Consider the following 19,514-nt stretch of genomic DNA (forward strand, 5'->3'; position numbering starts at 1 on the left):
AAAGAGCGCCTCCAAATGCATTGTGTGGGGAGGCGCTGTGAAACTGCCAAGTGGTGATGATCTGATAACAGTAGGGAAGTGTTGTGAACCGGGGGGAAGAAAAATAATAATCGTTATTTCAATATCGATTTAAAGCTTTCGTGACTGCAGGGATTCATCTTCTTGGTTCTTTCGGTAAAGTCACGTAGAAGGGAAATAATAAAATAATAAAAATAAAATATAATAAAATACAATTCTCACGACGTTTCGGCCACAACGCAAGCAGCCGTCCTCAGGTGAAGAACAGGTCTGTCGGAAAGACAGCGACAGACCTGTCGGAAAGACAGTGACAGACCTGTTCTTCACCTGAGGACGGCTGCTTGCGTTGTGGCCGAAACGTCGTGAGAATTGTATTTTATTATGTTTTATTTGTATTATTTCCCTTCTACGTGACTTTACCGAAAGAACCAAGAAGATGTTATTTAAATAGTTTATTCGTTCAGCTTATAAGTAAGATAATGTGACGATGGCGATGGTGATAATTAAAAAATATTATATTTATATTGTATTGTCTTGACAATTATGATTGTATTAACGCAATTACAATGACAGCCGGTGTTGATTGACGTGGTTTATTGATCACCCTATGTGTTTGTGATGATACCTGATCACTATAGTGCATCAATGAATATAACAGAGGTAACAATGCATTGTACATACATTGTAGTTGGATTTTTTAACTTCCATGGGTGGTGTATTTCCTCTGGTAAATATCAAAGAAATCCACATTTTTAGAGTCTCAAGGTGGAAGAGAGGGTGAGGAGTGGGGGGGCGAGGGGAGGGTGAATGCCCCCCACTTGCCATCCCCGTAGAACCCGTACGATTACAGCTCTCTGTGCGTATGTGCGACAGACGGGGGATTCAGCCCAGTGCTGCCTGGCATCTCCACCGTGCTCAGCGACCCCGACCTTCAGGACGTGATTCGTCCGGGTGCTTCGGGCATCCCGGAGTTCGACCTCTCCCGCATCATTCCTTCTGAGAAGCCCAGCCAGACCCTGCAGTACTTCCCTTCGGAATCCATGAAGCAGCAGCAACAGGCCTCCTCACAGCAACAGCAGCAGCAGCAACAGGAAGGAGGTTCCATCCCACCGACATCCGAGGGATTTTCTCTGCAGCACCAACCGTCGGTATTTGCCCAGGGCCAGCCGAACCCAGCGGGTTTCCCGGGCATGGTGCCGTCCGGAGCGGGCAGCGGCGGTGGTCCGGGCGAGCCGGGCATGCTGCGGCCGTCCATGAGCGTGCCCAACCTCTCGGGGAGGGGCGGCGGAGGCGGTCCCATCAGGGGACAGCCCCCGCCGCCGTCGCCGCACGGGCTGCTGCACCCGAGTCAGATGCCCCCGCAGATGCACCACCACCACCACCACCACCCACCGCAGCAGCAGCAGCACGGCGGGCTGGGTGCACCGCCACCGCAGCAGCAGCACCACGGCGTGGTGGAACGGCTGCCTCCGCACCACCACCACCATCACCACCATCAGCACCAGCATCAGCAGCAGCACCATCACCACCACCACCCCGGCGTGCACCAGCACCACGGCGGTCCTATGATGGGGCCACCGCAGCAGGCGCAGCAGCAGCAGCAGCAGCACCACCACCACCACCACTTGCTGCCCATGATGATGGGACCTCCGCCAGGCAAGCAGAGGAGCCGGTCGGCGTCGGGAGAGGTGGTGCTGTTCGGGCCGCACGACGCGCTGCAGCCGATGGCGCCGATGCAGGGCCTCATGGCGCCGCCGCTGTCGGGGCAGCCGCACGGAGCAATGATGCTGCAGGCGGCGCAGTTCCGGCAGAGGAGCATGTCCGTGGACATGCCCATGGGCTTCAACAATGGGCCGGGCCACCCAGGAAACATGCCCATCTGAACTGCGTGCGTGCACACTGCAAGACGGATGGCAGCAGCAGCAGCAGGGGGAGGAGGTGAAATGAGGAAATAAAATAGAAGGGAGAGAGAGAGAGAGAAAAAGCCAAGCGATAAATATTCAAGATTCGTTTTGGCGTCTCCTCGTGTTTACTTCAAAGGTCGTGTGTAATAGGCATTCGGTATCGTGTGGCTTGGCGCGCACGTACTCTCGGTGTATGCGCGTGTTTATACATTTGAGGTTGTATGTGGGAAGAACACTCAAGTACTTTTCGAGGGAAATCTTTATGCTTGTTGAACCGCTGCCGCACAGGGCAGCCCCCCGGGCACCTTGAAGGCAGCAGCAAGCGGCGGTGTGGCCCCCGCGACTTCTCCGGTCTCCCAGCGGCCACCGTCATCGTCGGCGTCTTCGAGATCGTCGCCGCTTATTATTTTGTTGTTGTTGTTTTGATGATTTTCGTAGAAGACTCTTTGAAGAAGAACGCTTGTTTTACGAGCGAGCGGGAGTGGTGTCGAGATCTTTCCCCATTACAATTTACAAGAGATCGATTTTTTTCACCCTCTCTGCGTGGGGGGACGAGTTTTTGTGCACTTGGCGCGAAAGTACGCCCCGCTCTGCGTCGTGACCACGGTGAATTTTCCGGTGTGCAGTTGCCAAGATGAACATTTTTAAAATGACGTAACTTTTTTTCAAACAGTTATACCGCATTCACACCGAGAGTACGTTTTTGACACTTAATTTGAGCGTAAACTGAAATGTGGATTAAAGGGAATTTTTTGTTTTTGCCCTGTGTGGTTTTTTTTGTTTCATTATTTTTTTCTCCCGAATGTTTTGCTGTAAATATGTTTCTCTGTTTGCAGGGGAAGCCAGGTAATGCACGGTGAACAAATGTCTTTTTTTTATTGTTGAACCACACATAAGTACTTGTCCGAACCTCGTGCAAATGAATCGTCGTGTGTGTGTGTAGTGTGCCTGTGCTCATTAACGGTGAATCGTATTGCATTTTTAAGCACACGACTCATTCCACGCGTTGGATGTAACCGTGTCGACACGAGGGCCAATTTAATAATCACGACGACGACGACCTGTAAGAATAATAATTACGTGATTTTAAAACAGTTGTTGCAGTCCACAGTGCTGTTTCGTGTTGAAATGCACTTGAGAACTTCGGTTTATTTTTTTGTTTTACATTTTGAACGTTTGGCCTATAAGTTATTGCAAAGTCACTTCCTCTGCTCGCGCGCTTTGCGTTGCTTAAGGTTATGAAGGTGAAAAAGGGAAGCACAAAACATTGAATCGAGCGGCCGTGATGTTTGCGCTAAATCATTGCCCTCCACCTCCTCTGCACCCCGAGGCTCGTGTTTTGTTTTCTGTTTTATGGGCTCGTCTAATTATGATGCGATCTCGATACAAAGTTTAGTTAACGCAATGTTTTTTTTTCTCTCTATTGAACATCGCATCTGGTGTGGTGTTTTAGGCTACGTTTGTGTGAGGATTATTACGGACGCCCGGCTGCTAACGTTACAAGATTAAGCAAAATACATTAGATGCAAGTACACCCGTTATTAAGAGCTTCGTGTTTTGATCTTCCAATTTTTCTGCTGTTTTTTCCGTGAGCTCTCTCAATTGAAGCTTTCACAAGCATGTACTAAAACGGATATACTATTATAATAATATAACTTGTTCGGAATGTGTACACACTTTTCAATTGGGGTGAAGGAGATGTTGGGGATTTTTGTTTTGTTTGAAACGCGATTTGCAGATGGAAAGGTTGTGTGTATTATAATTTCAACGATTGCTCATTTGCGTCTGGATTAATCGATGCAGAAATGTTGTCGCCCCGGTATCGTGGTCATCGTAATTTGTAAATTGAGTTTGTGGCTTTTTGTTATTGTTTTTATACATTATTCGTATTGTAACAAATAATTGCACAGAATCCCTCTCCGTTTGTTTTTAAGCCATGGATGTGTTTATATTTAAGTGTGGTTAATTGCAGTCAAAATTAATGTTATTTACAAGGGTTTTGCTACCTCCGTCGTTGCTGGCTGGCTGTTGTAATGTTTGGGGGGGGGGGGGCGTTGCCAAACGGGCACTTTTTTAAACTTAGGGCAAAAATAATGCCAGCAAAGCTTTATTCGTGTTGCGTCACAGTAAAACTTTCTATATTCTTAACCCCGTTTTGTCAGATGTGACTTTAAACGGGGAATTATCCCTTTCAACAAATAACTTCCAAACAGTTTACCATCATTTGTTAAATAGCGTATTCACACGTCATTAATGTTCGAAACACCTTTAGGGCAGTGACTGCAAAAAAGAAAACATCTTTACAAACTTAAAATAACACGATTTAGAATTTGCTTCGGCTGGGTTATGATGTTTATTTGCTGCATGGGTTTGTGTTTGTATGTTTGTGGTCTGCCCTCTTGCATTTAGTTGTTCCTTTCCCAACAAGTGACATTGTTTCCTTGGTTGTTGTGCGAGCATAGGGGGGGGGAGACACACGACCCCACTGTGGCTGATTGGCTGATGAGATGGGCCAGGGTGCGAAATACGTCCCAGGTGCCACACAATGACCCCCACGCCTTGCATTTCTCACAGCCCCTGAGGTGCAAGGATTCCCGTTTAACATTCATCACCACCGACGTTGAAACGTCACGTTCACGTCTGGAAATGTGACACGCATCGGGCACCTGATGTTACTTTACAAAATTCACAAATTGACAAAAAAAATTTAACTATACAAACGGGCACTTTTTGTTGGTAAACTTACATAATAAATTATTTCATCTGTATGTCAGGATTACGAATCTGGAACGTGTACGCAGCACATTGAAATGCATCGGCATTTTCGATTCTGTCCTTCCCCCGCACCTCCGATCAGCACGCTTGGATACGTAGGGTGCGAAAGAAGTTCAACATTCATACAGCGATGTGTGTTTGTACTTCTGTTCGGGTCAAATGGGAACCACCTCGGTATGCTCCAGGATTGTTTTCATCCAAGTCGGTCTCTGACAGCATCTGGCTTCAGCCGCTACTGCAGTTACGGACAATTTACTTGCTACAACTGGACAAGCAAACTCAATCTTAACCTTGTGACTGTTGCTTCGTCAGTGCGGCAGATGGAGACTCAAAACAACTGGTCGAGATAAACCAACATGAAACATGATGAATACGACGATTGTTGGTGCGTGTTTGAAGGTTTGGTCACATTGTCAAAATCTAAAACAAATAGTTTGAAGAGCGCGTTGTTACCCTGTGCGTTCCTTCTAACCAAGGACTTAATTTTCGACTCGATCGATTCCGGAATGCTGCTAGGCCGACTTGGAGGAGATGCTTTTGGCGTAAGGCACTTCCACTCGAGTACAGGGTATGCCTGTTCATAATCCTGAGTTCTACCCTATAATCCTATGATACTATGGGCAGGTGTGTAGGGTTGTAAGGTACAATCAGGACAAAAGAAAGTGAGTTGGACGTGGCGTGCCAAATTATTCCTGGAACAGTGTTCTAGACCATTCCAGCTGAAATTAAGCACTGATTAAACTCTCACTACAAATACTATTTTGAGCAATGCAAGCTTCCAAAAAAGTACTGAGCTGAACATGTTATTATTACGGAATGGACACGCATGAAAACTGTTGCGTACAATGAAGTTGGAAGATTTACCATTTGGCGTGACGCAATGCTTTGTCATCTAAAAAGGTTAATGCGTGATATTAAGGTTCTTCCAAGCCCCTTCATGGAATGTTGTCGCTGATAAAAACAAAAAATGTGGTGTTACTGTTCGGAATTAATGACCCAAATGTTCTGTAAACAAAGTGTTCTGTTTAATTACATAACTAAATTGTTGACTTCCTGCAGATCTTAATTGGTTGGCACTTATGTAGGAAACTAATGACAACTTGGTTATATTATTCACTTCATCGAAGCTGTTTATTAATGGAGTATACACTTTTTAAAAATAATTTCAATCAATACCCCTTAGGATTTATGTTCGATGTTTTCGATATTTTAAAGTATGGCGCTTAATATAGATAGGTGTGTAACAAATTGCATCTACACGTTCTCTATGCGCTGTACACAAGCGGCTGTATGTACCATTGTATATTATTATGCCATTAGGTGTCCTAGAAAGACTATGTGTATATAGTGGTTATCCTTTCCGATGTTTGTGGGAGAAGGGTCTGTTTGCAGATCATTTTTCATTAATTAAACTTGACGACAATCAAGCAGTGACAGCACTCGTGTTTATACTGGTAGGAACCTCCTGGTTACACCAGCCCACAGGGGATTATTGTGTCCGTCCGTCGTACAGGGAGGGGATGGGTGGGGAGGGGCTAGGTGGGTAGGGAGGGAGGGGCTGGGTGGGGAGGGAGGGGCTGGGTGGGGAGGGTGGGGAGGGGCTGGGTGGGGAGGGGCTGGGTGGGGAGGGTGGGGGTGGGAGGGGTGGGGCTAGGTGGTGAGGGGCTGGTCACCCCGTGGTGCCCTTATAAAACTCAACGTTTAACCTACTCACGCCGGCTTGTGCCCGCCCTCACAGTCGGCCATATTTGCGGAATACACCACGCCGCCGTTGACCCTTGCCATTGACCGAGCAACCCAACGTTTCTACCAGCTCCCTCCGCAGGAATGTGTTTTGTTCTCAAAAAAATGTAGTTCGTTTTTGTTTAGCTTTAGATGTGTTGGAATTACCGTATAGCAATATTTATTTACTCCCTATTGGAACCAAGGATGGCTTTGATGATGGAGTATTAGTCTCTAACGCAACACGTGCCCACCCGACACTACCTTCTCATGCAACTGCTGGCGCTGAAGACGACCACAATGGACAGCACTGGAGAGCTCCTCTCGAAGAGGAGACTGTTTTTGGCCTACTCCTCCACGCTTGCCAGACGTCTTGGAAGAGGCGGGAGTGCCAACACTTTACCCCACCACTCACCACCTACCGATCAACTGTGGTGTCAGTGTGTGTCTATACTACTGCCGCACCAGGAGATGGAATGGAACCGGCGACCTCTAGATTGAGATGTGTTTTTTTGTTTATCAGGTAAGGAGGTCCACTGAGATACACAGCACTTTTTAAGAATCGACCTGGCCACAAATGATTGCTCAACGAAGTGGCTTATCACGTGTAAATCTCTTAACAGTCAAATACTCTAAGGGCCTGTCGACTTTAAATGTGGAGGGAAAACCCGGAGGACCTGGAGAAAAATCCACGCCACCAGCGAGAGAGAACATGCACATGTCAAATTGACAGGCATCGGGATCGAGATCGAACTCACAACGTCCTCCATACTAGGCGAGGCAGATAACATCTCGCAATTCTAATGTGCTGAATATCACACACCGGCAGTATCCAGTCCCTCGTGTGTCAAGTTTTTTTTCTTCCCCCAAACACTGGTTCCTCTTGCAAAATAATACAGTACTCCGTAGGCATTGGCCATGGATCCCCAATAGGAATATGAAAGAGTCTTGAGGACACGCATGCTCCCCATCATTCCCCAACCTACGCTGGCTAGCGTGGTGAAGTATGGGCAAGTGGGGGGCCCCACATGGCTTTGGAGATGTTCTCATTTGGTAGGGTGGATAGGCTAAACTTGTAAATGTATACGATAATTTTTCGATTTAAAGCTTTCATGACTGCAGGGATTTATCTTCTTGGTTCTTTCGGTAAAGTCACGTAGAAGGGAAGTTATAAAATAATAAAAATAAAACAATAAAATAATTCTCACGACGTTTCGGCCACAACGCAAGCAGCCGTCCTCAGTCCTCGGGACGGCTGCTTGCGATGTGGCTGAAACGTCGTGAGAATTATTTTATTATGTTTTATTTTTATTATTTTATTACTTCCCTTCTATGTGACTTTACCGAAAGAACCAAGAAAATGTATACGAGGTAAAACATTTTTTTTGCTATTGTGCCAAAGAGCAGAAGATGAAAATAGCGAGCGCACAGAAAGCCAGACTGAGTACGTTTTTGTATACCCTCTGGGATCATTGATGCCCGGAGTTGAATGACGGTTCCGAGAGAAATAGCCCCAAGGAAGAACTCCCGATAACGTTCGTCTGCGTTAGTCCACGAGTTCCTGCCTTGGCATAACGAATGGTAAGGCACCAGTAATTCCACACAGTAATGCATTTTTTGCAGATCGAGTTAGGGGCCGTCCATAAATGACGTCACGCACCTAGGGGAGGGGGGTCAGACATATGTGAGGGGGGGGGGGTGAGAAATGTGACGTCACACCAAAATGCGCAACTTTAAATATATATAGTCAACACGTTCTACCTAATTAAATAGACTTTATAATAACTGTTTTCTCCAACATCAGAGTGCCGCGCCACATTAAATACGCACTACAATGACAATAGTTTAAAGCGATTTGAAGCATTTTTTGGGGGGGGGGGAGGCAGAGCTTTGTGACGTCATATTTGAGGGGGGAGGGTGTCTGGCTTTTTGTGACGCCGTGTGACGAGAGGGGGGGGGGTCAAAAATCGTCCAAAATCGCGTGACGTCAGTTATGGACGGTCCCTTACCTCATTAGCTCATCAAGTTTTTTTTTAAAGTGCGTTGACGGCATATCGACTCCGTAGCATCATGGCCCTTGTGTTAAAGGAGAGGACGCAACACCGACTCAGCGCGGAGGGGTGGAGGGGGGTGGCACGACACAGTCAACGTGAAATCCGCTCTACGCGATGGCTGGACGCGCGACAAAACGAGTTGAGATGCGATCTGCTTGTTGTCAACACTCTGATCGTGGTGCGTACGAGGAGAGGTTGCTAAGCACCAGAGGTCGCAAACGGGTTTTGATTCCTTACCCGTACCCGGCCGCACCAGGGTCGCAAACGGGTACCCGTACCCGGCCGTACCCGTACCTTACCCGGCCGGGTACGGGTAGGGTACGGGTATCGGGTACCTGATTGCGACCTCTGGGATGAAGCCATGTTGCAGGCGCGGATGGGTTGATTCTATGAACTTGAATTGTGAGAAGAGACGTTGGGAAATGAGTGACAAACGGTGACTCACCAGTGACTCACGGCCTACCCGTACCCGGCCGCACCAGGGTCGCAAACGGGTACCCGGCTACCCGTACCCGACCGGGTACGGGTAGCCGGGTATCGGGTAGGGTACGGGTATCGGGTACCCGGTTGCGACCTCTGCTAAGCACGCCGCTTAATTGCAATGGTTTCTACGTTTCGTCCAGCGCCCTGCAATGAACAACGCTTTACGTGATCAGAATTTAGAAGGGGACTGACTGGGACTACATCAGGAGGAGGAGGCGATCATTCCCCATCCCCGATTAGCACGGTTGGCCACGTACGGCGCGAAAGAAGTCCAACATATTTAATACATACTCCATACCCCTCATCCCAGGACACTAGGGGGCCTGCAGCCATCACATTCACGGCGTTGTTGAACCTTTGCTCCGTCTGCTGGAATTATCTTGGCACTTTCTGAGCATCTACGTGACTTTACCGAAAGACCCAAGAATATGGATTCCTGCAGTCACGAAAGCTTTAAGTCAAGATTTTTCTGAGCATCCGTTGAACATCTTACTTCACAGTAAAAGTCGCGTTACACAGCACTGCGTCGCCAAGACGCTCCTTTGAGATATTTAAAAGCCAGCGGTAGCAACTTGTCATGAATTCAAGCCTCAGTGAGTTTGCATGCGCTTACGGGTTTGTGTGTGTGTGCCATTAAAGCCAGGCAGTAGCCCTCCAATAACAACGTAGGGCAGATGAGCGACGCTCACAACAACGAGCGGAGCGCCGGGCGGATAAAGCACAGCAAGTTGGCACAGTAGGGGGCACAGGTGGTGCATCGGCCACTCATCTCAGTCAGTCAACCAGTGGCATCTGCTGGGTCTGCCCCGTGACCTGCCAGCGGGCGTTCGACACTTCACGTGGCCTCAACGTGCACCTAGCCTGGCACAAGCGCCGTGGTGACGTCACCGCCACTTAGTGGCGAATGGCGGTCGTTGTTGTTGTTGTGTGACGGGTCACCCAAGTTCGATTCCCGCTCACGGCCAACACCGGTGACGATTATCTGAACCGGTCCTGGCCTCCTCCCCTAGGTCGACTCAGCCTCAAATGAGTACCTGGTGCGGTGTGGAGTAAACATCGCCACGCAGTTTACAGCTGACTGCCGCATGGTCCCACGCGCAGATTTTTCCTAAACGCCGACCAGGGCTGTTACAGACGCACTCAACACACCGCACCGGTATCAACGAGACTGTTCTGTACACAGGATCATGTTGTACGGGTTCTTATTTTTTTAAAATAAATATCAGCATTTATTTGTTCACGATTTAGAACAGCGGATCTGCGTGTACTCCCCTCCCCCATCCCTGTGGTGGCGATGCTGGAACTACAGAATTCCGCGTTTCTTCTTTGTCTGCATTCTATGACAGCGCCTCATCCCACAGTTTGCACTTTCGGACACTTTCACACCGAACCGTAATTTTTTTTTTCATTTTCATCGAAAATATTTAAATTTGTAAAAGTAGGTCGCTTTGTACCCAAAATCGGATAAATATATCGGGAACATCTTCCCCCTCCCCCCCCATCTTCCCCAAGCCGCACTCAAAAAATTGCCATGAGTTCCCCCAACCCCCCCCCCCCCCTCTTGGGTTGCAGCAACCAATTTGCTGAGACGGGTCGCGTCAAACCGCCGTCGGGCGTTGCATCCGTTGGCCTCCACCACCACTCAACTTCGCCTGGCACTGTGTCGACCCACTTCACGAACATCGCTTCCTCGCCGCGATGTTCCCTGCCTCAGCCCGCACCCCTTTTTCTGAGTTGTTTTGATTGTATTTTATTTGGGGCCGTCCATAAATGACGTCACATAACAATTCTATATTTAAAGTTGAGCATTTTGATGTGACGTCACATTTCTCAACCCCCCCCTCCTCGTCACACATCGTCACAAATGTCTGACCCTCCCCTCCCAGGTGCGTGACGTCATTTATGGACGGTCCCTTACGCATTCGAGACTGAACATCCTCTTCAGGGTCCCGCTGTCCACGTGGCTTCTCCCCGAAGTGTCACAGCGCTCAGTTCCACGCGACTGACGCGAGAGGGTGCTCTTCAGACGCGGAGCTGTGCATCTCTGGCAGCTTCGCAATGCCCCCGCAAGCATCGTATTCGTCATATCAATAGGGCAATAACATATGAAGAATGTCTCAAACCATACACGAATGTATAAAATAAAATAAATTAAATTTCGACGTTTCGGGCGCAACTCAAGCGGTCCGTATGGATCGCTGCAGTTACGAAAACTTCAAATCTAGATTCAATGTCTCAAACCCTTTGCCAATCGCCTGCTGGATGGAGGCTTCCCTATATAGCGTGTCGGTCATGGGGAGTGTTCGACCGAGCCTCATCACACCGCTAAATCTATGCCGTGCGAAACAAAATACAACTACAAACGTGAATAAGAAAAACATATTTAAACGAATAGAACATATCAATTTTTTTAAAATGTCATGCATCTTTGTTGCCTATCGTGCCACAGCCCCCTTGCGTTGCTGCGCTTTATTTGCTTTAGAAGCGACACGCGCTAAGAATAACCCTGCCTGCTGCTATTCCGTTATTGCAAACTAGCATTCTGCCCGTCCAAGGACGGGTGGATTGCAGTAAATCTGAAACTTGCAAACGAAGAGCAGACCGCGACGTGATATTCATTGCATCAGTTCGTGTGCAATTTGTAAGGGCGCGGTGACACAGACTTATTTCATTTACAGGTTATAATTCCTTGTTCATAATGACGTCCTTTTTACTTTGATGTCTCAACAGCGTTACGGAGATCACGTGACGTGAGGGTTCTGCCTTTGTAGTGAGGGCTGTGAGTTGACGCCGAGGAGGGGGGAGGAGGCGCCTCGCCCCCCCCCCCTAATCTGGAGTGACGTCACCCGATAATTATTATGAATGGAGAGGGGGGGGGTCCATGTGGAGGACGTCACCTGCTCATGATTATTAATGAGGGGGGCTGCTCGACGCGGAGTGACGTCACGCGCGTTACACACCGACATTCTTGGGTAAATATCGTGTAGTCAATATGGAGATCCGCTCGCCACGAGAAGGCTTCAGCAGAGTAGTCGGTGTCGTTTCTGCTGTTCCTCCTCCATCAAAGGAGCGCAGGCTACAGTGGTTGTCTACGATATGGTCCATATCGTTTGGGTTGCGTGGCAACACAACCGCTGTGGCTTGCGTCTTTAAATTGTCGCGGTTCAATGCCAGGAGACGTGCCCATCGGCCGGCCTGCCGATATCCTGACGCGGGTTGATGGTCGTAGCGACGTCCTCGAGGTGGGAATGTTCAAGCCACGAGGTGCGATGTTGCGTGCCTGCCGCCGGGCGGGCGATTACAACAACATCGTATGAGCGAGAGATGTGGCGACGGGGGGAGGGGGCCTTCATGCAGCAGTGGATTGAGCACGGCGGCTGATGATGAAGACTCACGCGTGCGCGGCTTCTCTCTCGAGCACGATGCGTCCTCAGATGTGTACGAAGCGAAACCGAGACAATCGGCGTTTGTACCGTCGCACAAACAACAGCAGGGCAGCGTTCACTTCTGCAAGTGTCTGGGGTGGCCTCTGCCCCCGTGGCGCTAATTGCATCCCACCACCACGGGTAGAATGTGTGTGAGACGACCTCCCTTTTAACCTTCACACGAGGGTCAACACGAGGCAAGGTCAACCGGCGAGTTGAGCAACGCTGCCAACAACAACCACCTCGGAATCATTACCGAGACCATTAGATATCCGTGTTAAATGTTTGGAGTGACGATGAATTTCTTTTGCACCGTACATAGCCAAAAATGTGTACACGCTGCAGCTTGGTAATGTGTACATAGCATGGCAGAGTTACACTTTGGCTATAGGTGTGGGATGTCTTTGGGTCTACAGTAAAACAAGTTAAATAAAAAGGTACAGCCATAATCCAGGTTTTTTTTTGGGTTAGATCGCATAAATATATAACTGTGTCGTTTAAACCGCCATCACCCGACACAACCAATTAGTAAGGCTTGTCACGTAAACAGAACGTGGCCAATTCGTTACGAGTACAGCACACCGATGTGTTGGAGAGCCATTTACAATCTTAGAACGACGTTTCGCCAGTAATTACCACTAGCTTACTCAGGCGGCAACCAGATTTGTGGAGAAATCCTCCTGTTTCGTTCCTTAAATAAAGTGGTAGATGTGATGGCATCACTTGTGAGCCCTTCTTGAGCAAAGTGGGGGGGGGGGATTAATGAATGCATATAAATGACAATGGGTATCCATTGCCGGTTGGGTTATTTTATGGTAATCAACGAACATTATGCATGCGCATTATGCAAGCCGATTGTTCTTGTACCTCTTCTGTCGATTGTGTGCACTAAAATAGCCGTGCTTGTTATTTTTAAACGGTAATCCCTATTGAAGTATGGTGACCTGTATAGGCATGCATTTAAACAATGCATTATTTGATGATTCGCTTCCAAGCAGCACTAATTCTGTAGCTATCCGAACGGTTAAAGTTATTTTTTATTTCTCTCAATTTCCATAGATTATATCATTAATCTTGATTCTATAATTAATTAGTCTTGGCCAGTAGTAACTAGTTATCAAAATCAATTGGGTGTCCTTGTCGGCACGCGTTTTATGCCACTGCCGACCATAATGTGAATAAATACATAGAGGGTTTGATGAAACAAAGTAGTTGTACTTACGTGTCCTTGCTTAATTTGTCTTACGATAATTTACCTTCTAACAAAAATGTGGCCATGTCTCGCACCCACAGAAAGGGCATCTCGCTCCCCCAGTGGGTGCCGTGACACCCCCAGGAGTTTAAGAACCACCGCACGAGAGAAAGCTGCATAAGAACCACATCTCGAGGCGCATCTTTTGACCACATTTAACCTCATCCACACGCGACCCTCCCGGCATCGACTAACTGCGGTGCAGCCTGTTCACACTGCTGGCTGGAGAGTGGTGACCTCCGGCTTGCAAATCCATTGTGCCGACCGCTACACCGGGGCAGCATCTCCCCATCGAATGGAAACCTGCCCCCCCAAAATGTGTTTGTTATGTCAATCCACGGATTCAATAATACGCGTTTCAAAGTGCACCTGACATTTTGCTGCTTGCAATCAATACTCGTGTGGCCCAATCAGCGACTGAGACGGCGAGGCTGTAAAGAAACCCTCCCCCGCCATAACTCCCTGTCCACAAGTCTCTCTTAACCTGGGTCCACACCAGCTATGCAACTTTGGTTGCATGCAACTGAATCACTTAGAGTTGCTGCCTATTACGCAACCGGTTGCTCACAGTAGAAACTACTTTGAAGCGATCTGCACAGCGATTCCTCAACTATGTGCAGTTGTGAGCGCACTGCACCATAGGGTACAGTAATGTATGATTATTATGGCTGAGTGCACTCTAGTGGTAGTGCCTTACGCCGGTAATCCCTACTGCAAGCCAGCCTCGCGTCGTTCTGGAAAAAATCTCATGCGAAATGAAGCCTTGGCTTTATATTAGAGTGAAATTTGGCACGGCAGGGCAGGGCAGCAGTGTGGGTAAAATCAGGAGTGCAGTACAACTTGAGTCCACAAGGGGGAGTGAGAGCCCACTGAGACAGAGAGAGACCGAGACAAATGATGGTTCAAAACAACCGTGAAAGAAAGTGAGCAACACAAACATACAATAACAACATTAAATAATCAACGTAAATGCGGTATGCTCCGGATTATAAGACGCACTCCCCGCGCCCGTTATTTTTAAGCAATCTTATAATCCGAAAGGCGTGTGCCCAGATTTTGTATAACTTTATTGACGCTCGGGCGCATGATTTAAACATTTCCTGAGCTTCTTATAATTATTGGCGAGAACACGATGTGTGCATGAACGATGTTTTAATTGAATAATTTTAAGCGATACATTTCACGCAATAAATTGCCACGTTTGAGTACAAATTAACAGGAGCGTTGATTTTTTTCCTGGCCAATGCTTACCACGTGGTACGACCTCCAGAGGTGTGGAGGTCGAGACCTTTACAGCGTTCCTCTGGGGCTTTGGTCTCCAGCTGTGACCTTTCTGTTCAAATTGAAATTGAACATTTGAATAAATGCCATTAAAATAAATGCGTGCATTTGTATTGAATGTCCCAGTATGAAAAAATAACAACAAACATAGCTTGATTTTCGATTTAAAGCTTTCGTGACTGCAGGGATTCATCTTCTTGGTTCTTTCGGTAAAGTCACGTAGAAGGGAAGTAATAAAATAATAAAAATAAAACATAATAAAACAATTCTCACGACGTTTCGGCCACAACGCAAGCAGCCGTCCTCAGGCGAAGAATGAGAACATTATCAAGCTAGGAGCTTATATAGGTGTAGCGAGGAGGAGCGCCTTAACAAAAGAATGTGCATATGAAGAGGAATTTAGCATACCAATGGGCAATGAGTAGGAGGTGGGCGGAGGGGTTTCAAAGTCCCATTATGCCCATGCATTATGCAGGATCAACAGCACCACGGGGGGGGCGCAAGGAACAGCGTTAATAAAGGAAAGGAATGTTAATGATATGTAGCTGCATTTACCAAACAACCACGTAGAAAACCAAAGTAAAAAACTACATAAAAAACTAAAATATAAACTGATACTTACTATACTCTACAATAAGCTGAGTTACTAACAACAAATAATAAATTACAATTCTACGTCGTAAGAAGTATATAATATACTTCCATCTAAACTTTATTCTCTTAGCATATACAGTACTATATACTGCCATAGATAAACCCAACATTAAATTATATACTGTATTGCTGTAAACCACCCTATACTTTATACATTTTAATATAACACTATGTATTATTCAACTCACCCTAATGTGTATCGAAATGGTTTATTACGTCCTTCCAATGATTGCTAAGCCTGAATCCATCTTCTCGGTTAAAATTGTCTCTGTGTTTGTATATGTGGATCGCCTCATGAACGAATCTCTCATGATAGCCAGATGGCTTGCAGAGAACCTCCGTCTTGGAGAAGTCAATGTCATGTGAGCCCACTGAGTTGTAACAGTGGTCTGCCACGGCTGAGGTGTTTGTCCTACCGTGTTTTAGATCAGCTTTATGTTCACGAATGCGGTCTGAGACGTGTCGTTTGGTTTCCCCAATGTAACTGCTACCACAGAGGCAACTTAGTTTGTAGACGCCAGGGTACTGTATGTCTGGAATCACATCTTTTACAGACGGTACCAGATCACGGATTTTATGTACTGTGTTGAATCGGACCTGGATCTTGTGTTTAATCAGGATTTTGGAGATCTTTTTTGTGACCCCAGCAATGTAGGGTAAGGTGATGGTCTTGAAAGGCTCCTCAACAGGATCTTTCTTGATGGTTGGAGTGATGGCTTTGCGGATTGTGTAGTCGGAGTAACCATTAGCCTTAAGAGCTTGGCGTACGTGTTTGAGTTCACTGGAAATGTGTTCATGGTCGGAGATGCATTGGGCTCTATGATATAGAGTCTTGATGAGGGAATTCTTCTGGGATGGATGGTGGTGGGAATCCGGTTTTAGATAAGCATCCGTGTGGGTGGCTTTCCTGTAGACAGAGTGGCTCATTGAACCATCAGGTCTCCTTTTGATTAGGACATCCAAAAAGGGTAGCTTGCCATCATTTTCGACTTCCATGGTGAATCTGATGGCTGGGTGTATGGAATTGATGTGGCCGAGAAATTGGTCTAGAGCAGGCCGGCCATGTGGCCAGATGACAAAAGTATCGTCTACGTACCTCTTCCATAAGGTCGGGCGTAGAGTGGCAGTCTGGATGGCGTCCGTCTCAAATTTTTCCATGAAGATGTTGGCTACAACCGGAGATAGGGGGGAGCCCATTGGGGTGCCCTCAATTTGCTTGTAGAAGGTTCCATTCCAGGTGAAGTATGTATTGGTTAAGCAGTGTCTCACCAGGGGGGGTACCCCAGCATTTAGTCCTTGATGAACCAAGTCTTCAATGATTGCGATGGTGTCAGGCACAGGCACCTTGGTGAACAAGGAAACCACATCAAAACTGACAAGCAGGTCGTCTGGGGACAGGGCAATCCCCTTGATTGTCGATACCAGGTCAGTAGAGTTTAGTACTGCAGAGGTGGTTTTTCCAGTGAAAGGCCGTAGGATTTCGGACAAAAAACGAGCCAGTTTGTAAGTGGGGGAGTTGATAGTAGAGACAATGGGACGAAGAGGTGTATCTTCTTTATGTATCTTTGGCAAGCCGTACAATCTTGGTGGCCTGGCTGCAGAAGGTTTCAACGAGAACTGTTTGGTCTGATCAATTAATGCGGTTGAAGCAGAAATGATGTTGTTGGTTTTGGAGACAAGGCTGTTGGTGGGGTCTCTTTTTATTTTTGTATAGCTGCCATCGTTGAGTAGTTCTTGAATTTTGTTGTTGTATTCTATTTTGTCCATGATGACAGTGGCATTGCCTTTGTCGGCTGAGAGGATGACAATGTCCTCCCTCTTTTTTAATTGAGCTAATTCAAAACGCTCATCTTTGCTGATGTTGCTAGCTGGCATCTTAGCGTTTTTGAGGGTTACAGAGATTTCAGATCTTGCTACGTCTGCAGCGATGTGACTCAAGCCCTTGAGAGCTACATCTACTCGAGCAATTATATCATTAACTGGTATGTGTCTAGGTGTGACTGCAAAGTTTAGTCCTTTAGCTAAAACGGATTTCAAACCTTCAGAAATAGGACTGTTACTGCGATTAATTACGACTTTGTTAACATCTAGCTTTTCAATGTGTGGGTCCGGTTTCTTGTTTGAGAGGCGGTTGAATTTGGAAATCAAGTTGTCCTTACATTTAGTCGACATAGCGGCAGCTGAAGAGGCAGTCATTTTTTCCACGTGTTCCCAATCCGATGTGGACATTGTTGCACTCAAAGATAAGTGTGATTTGTAGAGTATCTTGTCTAACTGATCTAGTTCGGTGCGCGTAAGTCTGATTTTCTCTGAGATAAGAGCTAAGCTAGTTCTAGACAGAATTCGTTTCGCATTAGAAGAAGTTACAGCAGCAGATGTTAGTGTAAATGCGTTTGGTATTACCTTAGAGTCGCGGCATCTCTTCAGAAAGGTGAGAGACTCGATTAGCTGAGCCTTCTTATCCCGGAGCTTGTTGAAGGATCTCAAAGTTATGTGGAAACCCTCCCCGTAGAGGCGGTTAAATTTCGATTTAAAGCTTTCGTGACTGCAGGGATTCATCTTCTTGGTTCTTTCGGTAAAGTCACGTAGAAGGGAAGTAATAAAATAATAAAAATAAAACATAATAAAACAATTCTCACGACGTTTCGGCCACAACGCAAGCAGCCGTCCTCAGGCGAAGAATGAGAACATTATCAAGCTAGGAGCTTATATAGGTGTAGCGAGGAGGAGCGCCTTAACAAAAGAATGTGCATATGAAGAGGAATTTAGCATACCAATGGGCAATGAGTAGGAGGTGGGCGGAGGGGTTTCAAAGTCCCATTATGCCCATGCATTATGCAGGATCAACAGCACCACGGGGGGGGCGCAAGGAACAGCGTTAATAAAGGAAAGGAATGTTAATGATATGTAGCTGCATTTACCAAACAACCACGTAGAAAACCAAAGTAAAAAACTACATAAAAAACTAAAATATAAACTGATACTTACTATACTCTACAATAAGCTGAGTTACTAACAACAAATAATAAATTACAATTCTACGTCGTAAGAAGTATATAATATACTTCCATCTAAACTTTATTCTCTTAGCATATACAGTACTATATACTGCCATAGATAAACCCAACATTAAATTATATACTGTATTGCTGTAAACCACCCTATACTTTATACATTTTAATATAACACTATGTATTATTCAACTCACCCTAATGTGTATCGAAATGGTTTATTACGTCCTTCCAATGATTGCTAAGCCTGAATCCATCTTCTCGGTTAAAATTGTCTCTGTGTTTGTATATGTGGATCGCCTCATGAACGAATCTCTCATGATAGCCAGATGGCTTGCAGAGAACCTCCGTCTTGGAGAAGTCAATGTCATGTGAGCCCACTGAGTTGTAACAGTGGTCTGCCACGGCTGAGGTGTTTGTCCTACCGTGTTTTAGATCAGCTTTATGTTCACGAATGCGGTCTGAGACGTGTCGTTTGGTTTCCCCAATGTAACTGCTACCACAGAGGCAACTTAGTTTGTAGACGCCAGGGTACTGTATGTCTGGAATCACATCTTTTACAGACGGTACCAGATCACGGATTTTATGTACTGTGTTGAATCGGACCTGGATCTTGTGTTTAATCAGGATTTTGGAGATCTTTTTTGTGACCCCAGCAATGTAGGGTAAGGTGATGGTCTTGAAAGGCTCCTCAACAGGATCTTTCTTGATGGTTGGAGTGATGGCTTTGCGGATTGTGTAGTCGGAGTAACCATTAGCCTTAAGAGCTTGGCGTACGTGTTTGAGTTCACTGGAAATGTGTTCATGGTCGGAGATGCATTGGGCTCTATGATATAGAGTCTTGATGAGGGAATTCTTCTGGGATGGATGGTGGTGGGAATCCGGTTTTAGATAAGCATCCGTGTGGGTGGCTTTCCTGTAGACAGAGTGGCTCA

At 46.6% G+C, this 19,514-nt stretch overlaps 1 protein-coding gene across 6 annotated transcripts in view; it reads left to right on the forward strand.

Moving 5' to 3' along the window:
- The window catches only part of BCL9L (BCL9 like), an 82,375-nt gene extending 76,251 nt beyond the window's left edge, over window positions 1–6,124 (forward strand). For all 6 annotated transcript variants that reach the window (XM_078608211.1, XM_078608207.1, XM_078608213.1 and 3 more), the window contains one exon: window positions 892–6,124. In XM_078608211.1, the coding sequence (XP_078464337.1) occupies window positions 892–1,901 (1,010 nt within the window). In that variant the 3' untranslated portion in view covers window positions 1,902–6,124. The remainder of the gene's footprint in view (window positions 1–891) is intronic.
- Window positions 6,125–19,514: the final 13,390 nt, after the last annotated feature.

This window comes from Lampetra planeri, chromosome 29 (genome assembly GCF_965212315.1).
Source record: "Lampetra planeri chromosome 29, kcLamPlan1.2.h2, whole genome shotgun sequence".
NCBI lineage: Eukaryota > Metazoa > Chordata > Hyperoartia > Petromyzontiformes > Petromyzontidae > Lampetra > Lampetra planeri.